General features: G+C 33.5%; 1 protein-coding gene across 1 annotated transcript in view; it reads right to left on the reverse strand.

Annotated features, from left to right (window-relative positions):
• The window catches only part of cpx (synaptic transmission protein complexin), a 325,962-nt gene that overhangs the window by 124,312 nt on the left and 187,492 nt on the right, over window positions 1-14,158 (reverse strand). The window contains exon 2 of the mRNA XM_077432721.1: window positions 3,086-3,258. Coding sequence (XP_077288847.1) covers window positions 3,086-3,140 — 55 coding nt within the window. The 5' untranslated portion in view covers window positions 3,141-3,258. The remainder of the gene's footprint in view (window positions 1-3,085; window positions 3,259-14,158) is intronic.

The following is a 14,158-nucleotide window of genomic DNA, read 5'->3' on the forward strand; positions in this document are numbered from 1 at the left end:
GTAGGCAGATGGAGCTTATGAGAGAAAAAGGCTTTAATTTTGTAAAACATAGAACCGAATAAAATATAAGAGAAAGAGGCAGGCAACGTCGCACATTAAATGGCGACACAAAAACGACATCATTAATTCTTTTGAAACACTTTCTTGGCGGGGAACCGTTAACAGCATCGAGCAACAAAAAAGATATAATGGGCCTCTTCATGGTATATATTTTGTTCTTTTATATAAATATATACATATGTACATCTCACTTTTAATGAAAGTATTTTCTAAACTAAATTTTCGAAAAATATATTTGGTTAAGTTTTAAATATATATTATTTATTTATATAAAACATTAATATATAAATAAATCAAAAATATTTTAATTAAATTAAACTGAATGAAAATACATTCAACGATATATTTTCAAAACAATCGAGTATACATAAATAAGATTATTAACAAATATTTTTATAATTATATTCCAAAAATAGCGATATACAAATTGTATACGCATATGTAAATGTATTTTATATTTCAATACATCCTACTTTCTTATTTTATTTTGAATATGATATAGCATAAAGTACAAGTTTTTAAAAATCTTATCTTTGTTTGACCATATTATTATTATTATTAATAATACAAAAAAGATCAAAATAATATGTTCTGAGAAATTTCGTGTACAATAAATAGCGAGATATATAAACCTTCATCCAACAAAGCGTTCACCCTTTGCAAGAGAAGATAATTCTCCCAAGGTGGAAATCCGCACAAAGGAGGCATCATAAGCCAAATGTAAAGAAAACACGTATAACCGAAGCAGTTTTTTCCCCGTGGCAGTTATTTCGCCGTTTTTCTCGGATTTCCCGCCGCTTCTCATCATATCGCCGAGAAATGACTTTTCTGCACAGAATGCAAGGATTATAAAATTTTATCACAAAAACGTCTCCTTTTCTCTCTTCGCGCACGAAATAAAGCACCAGAAAAAAAAAATGAAATAAAAGAGATGCGAAACGTGCAAATAAAACACATACAATATAATATGTACAACGTCTCCGAAATTGATATTGAATTCTTGCAACGTTTCAATCCTCCGAGTCTTCTGCGATTATATAATAATAATAGTGCGTGAAGAAAAATATCGCGTCATGGAAACTTTTATGCGAAAAATGATTTTATTCGATTGGAACGACACGGAAATTTACATCTTTCACTCTACAAGGGAAAAACTTGTGACGTGGATTACGTGACGGCGGATTATTATCCGGAGCCGATTGCTTCACTCAAATAAAACTCGTTACTGAAAACAACCGGTCAGCGTTGGCGTGATCGTTAAATCGACTCGAAAGTAGAATATTTAAACTCCAGTTAGAGAGAATTTTCCGGAAAGGTTAGGGAGGGGGGGGGGGGGCGAAGAGAGTGTGGATGAAATCGCTAAAACAGTCTGAGGGAAGTCGGTGAAAAAACGGGGCAATCAGAGCGGAGGCTGTGGGCCAATCGGGAAACATTTCGTTTCGGGGAGGGGAAGGGGTGGGCGTTGCAATTACGTGTCGGCTTCCGGAACGAAGGCTTTCGCCGGAAGTGGACCGACGCAATTAGCGTCCGTCGACGCCCGATCGCCGAGCTTTACCGGAAGCACGAGGGCTCTCCACCTGCACCTCTCTCTGACTACATTTTTAACGAATGGACTGAAAATAGCACGTATGCAAATCTTCACACATGTGAATGTGTACAATCAAAGTTACTACATACATATGTATGTATGTATGTATAATGTAATTCTTTGAAAAGATAATTCATATTAACTAAACTCTGTTGAGTGAGTCGAAAAAATGTTTAACATTTTTAAATTGCATTACTCACTGTTAATCTATTGACTTGGTAAGGTGGGATATAATGCTAATATGTACATGCATATGTACATATGTACATATGTATTTACATACATACAAACATATAAAATCTCTTTCTGATGTATAATTATGTTGCCGATTTAATTTCAAAATAAACCGACAAAATAAAAAAAATTATCACAAAACTTCGTCTGTCGTTACTACGTACAAAGATAAGGTAATATATTAAGTAGATTATTTTTAAAAAATAATTACCTATCGACATATTTAATTGCCGTTATGTAAAGACGGAAGAAATATAAGCGATTCCCATTCATCGGTGATGTTTTGATCTTTATAGTGTACCTATTAGTAAGATAAATAGAATGGGATCTTAAAATCTTCTAAATTTAATTTAAAGCAAAATACGGGTACCTAACGATTTTTGATTTAATTATACTTAGTAACAAAAAATTACGTATTTTACTTACCGGACCGAAGAGTAATCAATTTTAACTAAGTTTGAATCACTGAATTCCAATTTGAAAATGATTCTCGTTAGTTACTTCTTGCTTACGAGTAAAATGTCGTAAAGTGAAAATATTTGCGAAAGAAGCTCATAATATCACAGACAAAAAAATGTGTTAAAAATGTTTTATTTGACTTTTAAAATTCGCTAGATAATAAATACTAAGTATTTGAAAGCAATAAAAATCACAATCAATAGAGAAAACATCTCGTTATTGATTTGAATTTGACTACAAAATCTTTGAATCTGTAAAAATTGCGCATTTTTTTTAAACGCTCATATCTCATTGGTCAAACTTAGTACAAGTACAAATTGATGATTTTTTGCTGCATAGTGTTATTAACATCGATTATTCTCATTAAAGCTATAACTAATAGATCGATTTTTTTTTTTTGTCAAATTCATAAGCGCAGTTCGAAATTAAATTTTTTACACACAACAGTGAACTTTTTTAATTTGACGCCATTGATCACTGCATATATTCACCGTTTTACACCGGATGCTATTGAAAGTGTAATCTGCACACACATAAAATTTAATCATCGCATAAATACCGATATACCGAGATCGCACGATCAGTCGATCTGCATATTATCACTATTGTTTCGAATACTGCACACAACGTACCATACACAATATGTAGGTATGTCAGTTCAATTTATATAACGCAGCGTTAAATTGGAATTGCACTCGATAGAAAACAATAGTGTTGGTAAATGGAAAATTACAAAGCACTCACCTTTAACGGCGCTCAACTTATTGCCGACCATTTGCTTTGCAACGAAGGCCGCCATCTTGCTTGCGCTTTCTTAAAGTATAATTTCTTCTAGGGGATGTTTCGAAGTTGACTCGAACACTCCTCAGCAGTCTCGAGAGTACACTTCAAATTCTGAAACAGAAATAAAATTACCACTTATTTACATGCTACTGGTTCACTATCTACCTCTCCATCTCCATCGTTCTCTCTCCTTGCAAAGTTTTACAATTTAATGCGGACGTTTAAAATTGTAAATTATGCAACGTAATGTATCGCTTTGTATGTAGTTTAAACTGAAAGAGCTCTCTTTGAATTTTTTCCAGTTGATTATTATATTTTACTTCTTTTATTTCCAATTAATTGTATATTGTATGTATATATGTATGATTGTCATATCCAGATAATTATCTTTTTATTTTAACCTCTTAAGTAAGATTAATAATAATCAGGTCTAACAAAACGGAATTTTCAAACCCAAAAATACCGTCAAGTCCAATGAATTTTTATACGACATACATATGTATATGTCGATGGCTTGGTGCGCAGATATTGTATGTCCATTTTTGAATTTGTATCGAATTTTAAGTTAGATGCTGAAATAATTCAGGTTTTTCCTTCCAAGGTAATATATTTGGTATAGATAATGGTATTAAACCAAACGGTTTGGCTTTAAATCAAAAGCATTTAGACAGCCGCCTCAAAAATACTCAAATTGACGCCATTTACAAATTCTTTGATCATAAATCACACGTAATAACTATGTTAAAAAAAAATTAGTTTTATTCATTGTAATTTGCCTAAGGCCTTTCTCTAAAGTAGTCATTAGTTCGGTGACCTTTTGATCACGTAAGACCTTGACCCCTTTCCCAAAAAAAAAAACTAGAAGTGTGGGGTGGCGGTATTTTGGGCTGTGTCCAAGAAAGAAGCCTACCCCAAAACGAAGCCGCAGATCGATGTTCAAACACACAGCATCCACGGTCCATACATGTGGAAATTTCCGCGGTGTATTTTACGCAGAGGCGCCGCGGAGTCCAGACGACCGGCGCCGACGCCCTCCCACCCCCCATCCTCTCAACCCCGCTTCCCTATCTTCAAGGGGTCGGAGGCGCCACCCTTCGTCTCTCTCTCTAGGGAGCATGCCAGTCTCCAATGAAGACCTCTTCTCGCCACGGGCACTGGTGACGGCTACAGGGTGCACTTACATACAGTAGATACCACTAGCTCATATCCGACGGCTAATCTAATTTATCAACGCAGAATGAAAATAGACAGGACTATGATAATTAAAGTCTCTGGTATCATGTTGAAAGTAAATAGTAATAATAAGAAAATTAAATGAAGTTTGCCGGAAGAGTTTGTAATTTCCCCGGTGACTTCGAAATTGACCCGACGTGTAAAGTTTAAATATAATAGTTCTAACCGGGAAATTTTATTTTCTTTGTTTCACAATTGAAAAAACAATACAATAAGTAAAAAATACGAGCTTTAAGCAAAATGGTCTGTTTCTCAAAGTTGTTCAACTTGGGAAATAAGGCTAAAAACGATACCTTACCTCATTTATCATAAAATTTAATTTTTTGTCAATAATTAATTATAATGTAACTTTAGAGAGAGTTCTCAAGTAGTCTTTATGGCAAAATATATTTTTGTACGTATGTATGCACATCTAAAAGTATAATTCTAATTCTAAATATCGAAAATCTGTAAAAAAAATAATAATATCCTTGATGTTGTGTTTTACCATTGCAATACACTTAATTTATATCTATTAAATCTATTAAAAATATATACAAAACCGAATTATGTATAAAATATATTAGCGTGTATAAGAATTGTAAATAGGTTTTGAGCTATTTTTCCTATTGTGCTGTAAATTAGAATAATATAATATTATAATTATTAACAAAAAAAAAATTATAAAATAGAAAATGATCAATAGATCAGTAGCTGTTAAAATAGATATAAGATGTATTGTGAACATAATTCAGTAATAATAAAAAAAAGCATTTAAAAATCAAATCAAATACGTACAAAAAATTATGTATTGAGATAAGAGTGAACAAGAACTCGGTATATGTATATGTATACATGTGCAAACATTTTTAATGTTTCAGTATCACCTACTTTGTAAAGGATTCCATTAATTAACGTAACTAAAATACAAAATAAAATTTGTAAACTCTGTGTAGATTTTTGTCGAACATGCAATGCTTCATCATATAAAACTACGCCTGAAAATGAGGTCAAGTATTTTCCCCTGTATGTATGCGTCCGTGCGTATTACACCGATTTTTATGTTGATTTTACGTGTCATTTGTAATATTTATAACGATGAAAACAATACAATCTCATCTAAAAGAAACATTTGTTATTCTGTTTCCAGTTGCCGGAGAAGAATGATTGCTTTTTTTTTGAAACTGCTTTGAATTGTATTCCTGTCCTCTTATGCTCCCATGTAAAAGGACACTAATGAAATATGCCATTTTGTTGGATGCGAAACGAATTCTTATTTTTACACGAGGAAATTCGATCCGCACAATTTCCATGCACATGCGGCGACGGTCGGAGGAAAACCAACGAGATAATTCCCGTCAGGGTTCATTTCACCCAACATTTTCTACGGAATATTTAACATCATCAATTTACCACATTCCTCAAAGCGGAATTAATTAAATAGCAATTGACGTCTAATGTTCTGTCTATGTATAATAGTAATAAAAGCGAGTATCTCAGTAAATGTAATAACATTTGTATGAAACATTCTCAACACTGTACATGCATATTTTCATATTTATATTTTAAATAAAGGATATTTATGAATAAAAATTGACTTACTATGGCCGGTAAACACATAGGCAGTGTTTTTAATAAAATGTATGTGTGTGATATTAAATCCTTCAAACTTCATATAAAAAAAGTATTATTTTAAGGATTCAGTTTCAAACTTCCATTCATAGATATCACACATCTTTATTTAAAGTATCGATAAATATATGTATTCTATTTTAAAGGTTTGACTTTTTTCCAAGGAATTTAACGATAATATTCATAAATAATTTCACATCCTCAGATATCGAAATTGACTGTTTTTTTTTCGCATAGCATACACATGTACATTTCAAATTAAACCTTTCATTCAAATGAATAGCACAACCCAATGATCAATAAGATAGATATCCTTGATAGCATATTGAAACATATGTATATAAATTTTATACAAAATTAAATCACCACAGTTATATTATAAATTTTATAAAAAAAATAAATCCTCAGATGAAAACAACTTTGAAAAAGCCATATACCAATATTCAATTGAAACGATAGAAAAGTTTAGGATGTATGTTTAATTTACAAAACTTTAAGAAAAAAACGTGAACTCTCATAGAGTTTTCAGAAAATTCAAACGGTCAATAATGAAAAAACACCAACGAAAAATGCAATAAATAAAAGCTTAAATGAATACCTCATTTTATGTGAATATAGTCGATTTTTCAACATCATATTTAAGAAAATTATTCAGAAAAATCATAGATGGTTCGATTTTTAGCACAATAAAAGACGCAAGCAAATTCTAAAAAGTTGTTTTTCAGTGAGAATTGAAAAACACTAAAAATTCAAAATTTATTTCGACCTAAGTCAATGAATGATGATAAATCGACCCGATTTGAATAAATCGCCAAACCAAACGATAGCCGATTTCTCGCCGGGGATAAATTACGTATAACGATCGAACCGGCGATGTAATGTAGATTTTGCCGATAGCTTTGCGTGTCATAACCGAGAGCGGTACGTAACGACCGGGTTCCGAACCGGGCAGAGGATCGCAAACGACGCAGCATCCGAACGATGATGGTCTCCCGCGTCGAAAATTATTCATGCATTTTCGGCGTCGGCGTCGGACGTTCCGATCGGCGTCACTTCCGACTTACATTATGTAAAGCGTGGAACACACCGCGCCCCGCCCGAAAGAAATTTACATGGAGAAAGCTCCATCGGGGTGAAAGGGAGCTTTATTCGGAATAGAACCGACCGCAGAGACCGACCACGGTGCTCGCTATTGCGAACCGCGCCCGTTATACGAGCTCGTAAAAGAAAAAACCTCGGTTTAGACCCAGGTCGGGAATGTGTGTAAGCTTAACATTTCAAAAGAATACCTCAGTTGAGCTTCCACCTTTTTTCAGTGGAGCGTTGAAAAATCTTAGCTTTCAATGTATATAGAGGAAAATTATTTTTATTCACCACATGTACATGCCTTGTGGGCTGTAGCACACGTTTTCAAATGAACGACAGAAAAAGCATAATTTTGATTTAAATTTAAACTCTCAACTTTTATTGCATGATCAAAAAACATAAAATGCGTTCTTATGCAACGAGGGGATTCGTAAGTTACTTGGTTAAAATCAAAGGAGGTCAAAACATGCAAATAATTAGGAATTAAATCAACGTATTTCCAATAGAGTACACGTAAAATAAAAATTATTATTATAATAATTAACCAGCAGCGTAAATCAGTGGTTAGCGAGTAATGACTTCAACTAAGTTCAATCCCTGCTGCTGGCCAGACTTTGGATATGTGGCTCCAGATCAATCGTTTCCTATCAGAGTCTGCCAATTTATCTGATTTCATTGAAAAGGTTCCATAAAATTGACAAAATAGTCCTATTTATCATAAAATTCGAGTTTTCATCATCTCAAATTCGCTCATTTATAAAATGCTGCAAAAATGTTTGTCAAATTTATCCATATACATATGTACATATGTCCCTATAATGCAGTGTAAAAATACTCTATAAATTGTTTATCAATGTGGTCAGGAAGGCGCATTTGTGTTTACTTGTTCGGCCTTCTTGGTAAATGTATATGTATGTACATACGTACATATATACATATATAAAAAACAATTTAAATCTAATACAATTTGCAAAACAAATTAATTGTAAAGGCAATTAAAAATTTCAAACACAACAGCAGATGCGCCGTCTTCTGTTCAATTGATTTATTGCTTTGACAATATATGTATGTACCTACATACATATGTACATATTTATGTTCATATATGATATAATCACAACTTTGAGTACGCGGTTGTGCTGCAGCTGAAATATTCGTCGTAAGTGTGTTGTTAAAACACCATTATAAACAATGTCGAATTTCACCTCGCAAAACTCTGAAATCTCACTCGATCCCGCTTGTTTAATGGGCTTCGCAATTATTTCACGTGTTTATCTCACTCGACTCCAATTAGCGAACACTGCGGTCGTAGGCAAACTTTGGCACGCAGGCAACGACAAATTCGGCACAATTCGACACAAATCGAAATAAATTGAAATTATCCACGCCAATGGACCGGCCTGATTGAATTGGCATCTATCATTATGTGAAAATTAACGCGGAAGACAAATCTGCCGACAAACACATAACAACCGCTTAAATTATCCATAATACATGCCTGCGTGTTGACAAAAAAGAATCAAAGATCAAAAAAAAGAATCAAAAAGATCAAAATGCTGAAAATGAAAATTTTCATATTAAAAGTTAACTAACTGCACGTCTACCTACGTATGTACAATTGTACATATAGATGTTAAAACTTCAACTGACCAGTCGACCTCAATACTAATAGACACAAGTACAATATAAGAATCACCTGCTTAGAGGTCTATGACAAGGTCAAAGACGATTATTATTGATGAAAAACGTTACTTTAAGATCATATTAATTGAAAACATGTGTTAAATTCAATATATTGTTGTGTAAGGGTGGGTGGAGGATCCAAGTAAAAGGCCAACAGTCGTTTCACAGCATTTATTGATGATTAAGGAGATACACGCAGTGTCACGGCTAAGTCCAGAATGACATGATATCGCTTACGTACCGCCTTATAAAGGGTAGATCTCTCAGGGCGCCTAATCTGTTTACCTGTTGTATAGTCACGTATTCGGATATGTATTTCCACGACATTGGGTCTTCCCGTACCGATTCTGAGAAATAACTAATAACGGTCATTGTTTAGCCTAAATGCACTTAGAGTCCAGATATAATCCTTGGAAGTATAATCCTTGGAAGTAAGTGCATGCATGAAATCTTCAGACCAATCCCCACTTTTTCAAATATAAAATATTATATTGTTAGAAAACGGGTAGTCCTGGTCACGTTGACTCGATTTTTTTTTTTTTTTGAAAATCGATCCACCACAAAAACGCCGCTGACATAATCATCAACGACGAATCACATAAAAATCAAAGCGCTTCCCGGTTTGATTGTAAACGGATCCTCAAAGGAATTTATTTGAACGTACGAAGTTCACAAAGCGTAAAAAAAATCAGAACCGACCGTAGTGGGCTTTAGAATTTCAACGTAAAAGAACACTTGTGTCAATTACCAGAAGAGTATAGGTAATTGGGTCAATCGAGGAAATACTACGATCCCTCCATACCCTGGAGGGTCGTAATCGGCTGACGGTCTAATCTCGTACCAGCTTTCCATCCACCCCCACGAAATCTGCGGAGAATCTTTTTTTTCCTCGCTTCGACGACAATTTAAGGATAAAGACTACATATATTTGTATTCATCAAAATCTTTTTGAAAGATTACTTGTATTGCAAATTTTGTTTCTCACCTTGATTATAATTGTACAACCATTCTTGAACGTTGTATTCTAGCCGTGACAAAGTCGTCGAAGTAATCTGCGAACGAGAGGCATTTTTCAAACAGACATAAAAAAGCAAAAAGCTTTCAAGTCAAAAATAAAAAACAAACTTCGACCAAACAAAAACTGATCAGTTTTCCACTACTACCAAAAGTTTAGACGTTTCTGCTTTGCCGTTCGCACCAAGGCATAAGTCCATTTTCAAGGAAAAATCTTTCTTTTGAAAATGCTACATTTTCATTTTGAACAATAAAGAAGAGAAAACGAATAATATTAAACATGGAAAGTCGATCATTTCTGTACATAAAACAGATAAAGAAATATCTTGCAAAAATTTACATACATACATTTAACTTGCTTAAAACTTGAAAATATTTAACACATTCGTTTCTAACCACTTTACATATGTTTGCGTATATTTGAATTTGCTCAAGTTTCAACGAAGTGATGTGATAAATTAAACCAATTTATTATGTAGACAAAAAAGCTGTCGTTCAAAATTACACTCGGTAGGGACTAATCAAGCTTGAGGCATAGTTCAAAGCACAACGACTCCTAATTGATAAATCTTCCCTTTGGGATTGGAAAATGTGGGATGGGTGGTGGAAAAGGGTGAGTGGCGCCATTTTATCGTAAGTCCTACGCGGTTATCTTATCGCGGACGGGCGCCAAACGTCGCGATCATTAGTGGCGCCATTTTCACCCATTTTAGGCGCCTCGTGAATATTCATACGGAAAAGGCGCCCTGACAACAAAACGATGCCGAAACATTTTTTCCACTCCCACGGGAGCTCTTTATATTTATATGAAATTAATTCGAAAAGCGTTTCGTACGCAAAGCTTTTGTTTTCACGTTGATTTAAATCCGGTTGAGGCGATCGACGTAAATAATAGAAATTTAAATAAATTATTTCACTGTATAATCACATTTACATTTCGCTCCTTTCATCTACAATATATGTATGTAGGTGTTTTTATAATAATAATTTAAAAACAAATATAAAGGAGGGAACAATGCGTTGAATTTTCAATTAAAGGACGTCGAAAGCTGAAAAAAAAATCAAATAAAGTAAAAATCACGAACGTCTTGTCTTGTCTTGTCTTGTATGTCTGATTAAAAAACTTGAAGAATGTACAGTGAAGGTTAAAAAGTAAAGATGGGTAGATGATAAGAACGAGGAACCCTCATAAGTACGTCGACTGTTTGTTATGAAACATTAAGCGCACGGCTATGCTCGAAGTTTGCCTTGATAAAGCCGTTTTTTAATTCTTGACTGTGCGTCTGGAGTACGTACACAAACGCGAAAAAAAAAACAAAAATATATACAAGAAAAGGAGGCCATTTTCGTAGAAAGTTTTCACGATAAAAAAAATTGTTTGAACTCTCGTAATTTCCAGAATATTATCACGAAAAATATTATTTGCTTATTCTTATTTTCTTATTTTACAATATTCATTCGGTGGTCAAGTTGAAACGAAATTCAAGTCACATAATTAATCAAAAACACGATCTATGGACGAATAGTCTTAAATAGCATTGAAAATCCACGCACGAATACAAAATAACTGATCAGGCTCGTTTTTTATATGTCCAATGAGTCCGACTTCAAATATAATGATTAACCAATGGATCGCAAAAAAATAAATAACGGAGACATATGTAATAGAACACTACTTATCCGTGAAACCAGCAACATAGCTCAGTAGTTAACGTATAAATCTATTAACTGAGTAGTCATGGTTTCAATCTCTGGCCAGTTGTTGCTGACCAGACCTTGGATATATGTAACATATGAACATATGTATATGTATACAGGATATGTATTTCCAAGTCAATCGTTTTCTACCACAGTATGCTAATTTATGTGATTCCATTGTTGAAACGCTTCCAAATAAATGGAAAACCTATGTATACTCATTTGTCACCATTACTTGAATGTAATTTAAAATGTATAATAATAATATTATAAATTTATATAAAGTACATTGTATGTATGTACAAATTTGGCCATAGGTGTCGTGTAACCTTTACGCAAAACCTAAAATGGCATCGCAGCAAATATAATTTTTTAAATAATTAATTTAAAATTTAATCAACTAAATCAGCAGACCACACAAAAATTAAAAAATCATATAATACAAATATTAACTGTATCCGTAAGTATACTTACATATATGTATGTGCTTCTAAAAAAAAATGTATAAACATTTTAAATTCAAGTTATGGATGAAAATAAGTCTTCGATAAAAAGTAATCCCCCTTAAAATTAAATCAAACTACACATTGCAATATTAGAAACCGTCAAATAAATTTAAGAAATATTTCGAACGTGATTCGAACTCTGTTCATACTCCAATATATGTACATAGTACACGTAGGTCGTACTTACATACATACATACATACATATGGATGTAAATACGTTAGGGGTAATAAGGTAAGATTTAACAGATCGATCTCACTATGTATATATGTACATACATATACATTCGAAAGCATATACATACATTCATATGTACTTTATACTGTATGGGATAAAAGGGAGTTCAAAAATTTGCCCACTCGATACCGGTCGAGCACCTCACGACTTTCCGTAAGGGATTTTTCCATAAATAAATATGTAGTTGGTTTTCGTCGGATGAGTGGACGGGATGGGGGTTGGGTCCGGGATGGGAGGGTTTGATCCGCGTTGCGTTAAATATGTATTGGGGCAAGTGCGGCCAGCAAACAAAGGTCGCCGTGTCGCGATTTGAATTGCAAACGGCGGCCGTTCGCTTTCGTTACGCGACCGTTAACGGCGAGCCGAGTGGCCGTTATTAATGGCGCTGGTAGTGCGCCCCCTACTTACAAGATTGCTTCTGCCTGATAAACTTTGCTGTATCGCATACATATGGATGTGTACCGCGAGAGGTATCTACAAAAACCATCTAAAACCCCTCACCTTCTAACGGACGAAATGCCGTCTCGAGACGCTTCCGTTTCCGAACATTAAAACGTTCGATGGACCCTCAAAAGCTTTACTTTCTTCATTCATTGTTTAAATGCGCTCTTATAATAATAATCTAAACATTGAAACCGCTATATTCTTATTAACTCACTATGGGCCGCAAACACATAGATACGTTGTGTTTTTTATAAAACTTAATTCAAAGGCCGTCAACACAGCGTGTGTGTTTTTAAATCTTCCAAACTTCGTACAAAAATAAAAATATTTTTTTAAAGATTTATTTCCAACTTCCATTCATAGATTCCAGCTTCCAAACTTCCATTCACCAGCATATCTTTATCCAAAATATCGATAAATAAATTTGAATATGTGTATGTATATATATTTAAATGGTTATGCTTTTTTTTTCAAGGAATTTGTTTATAGTATTCCAAAATAATTCAGAAAAGATTTCAATCCGTAGCAAACGTCTCAAATTCAAATGAATAACACAATGATCTATAATATAGACATTATTTGCTAAGTGAAAATATATCGAAATTTATATATGTATGTATATTGTATACAAAATTGAAGAGAGAAATCACCACAGATTTTCTACGTTTATTAAAATTTGTATTTGGTATTATGAATACTATGTGAAGTTATTATTTAGAAAAGATTGTCAAATAATTAAAATGTATATAGATATAAATATTTATTTATATAAAAATTGGTGATAAAAATCCGATACCAAAAATATGTATGTATATTAACTTTCATAGCGGGAAAAACTTAATTTAAATGTTTCGATCATTAATAGATTATTTGTTAAATTGATGAAAAAATGGAATTAAACACGTAGTTTAACTAAATTTTATAAATTATGGTGCAAGTTAAAATTCAATATTTGCAAACAATAAACACGTTGAGGTAAACTACACATTTGATTAAATGTAATTTAAAATAAATTGATACAAATTAAGCTGGGGCACATATTTGTGCGAAATATACATAAATTATTGAATTCGGATCGTTTGAAACGGATAATGTCGTAAAGATGTGAATTTTTAAAGAGACCGTTACTCCCCTCGCTGATTTTGTGCGATCCGAACAACAATAATTTATTCGAAAGTCTTACGATGCCGGAGAGCGCTTAACAATCGAAAGTTTTCTTTGTTCTCTCACACAAAAAGCGGAGATCTCTTCGAAGGAGATCTTTCGTCGCCAAAAACGACAAAGACGGCAATTAAATAAACACTAACGATGCGAATTTCCTTGATTGACGTTCGTCCCCCACATTCACTTCCTGGACTTAACTGTAACCCCAGCGGAGAACAATCTTTCCCAGTAGATGCGCTCTTTGACGACATTGCTCCGCTTTACTTCGCAATGAGAAGTTCTGGCGAAGTTTTTCAACACCAATTATCGCTTAAAGTTTCTTAGTGTGCGCTCAATATGCAGAAACTTCGGATTATTT

Source organism: Arctopsyche grandis, chromosome 6 (genome assembly GCF_051622035.1).
Source record: "Arctopsyche grandis isolate Sample6627 chromosome 6, ASM5162203v2, whole genome shotgun sequence".
NCBI classification, from domain to species: Eukaryota; Metazoa; Arthropoda; class Insecta; order Trichoptera; family Hydropsychidae; genus Arctopsyche; species Arctopsyche grandis.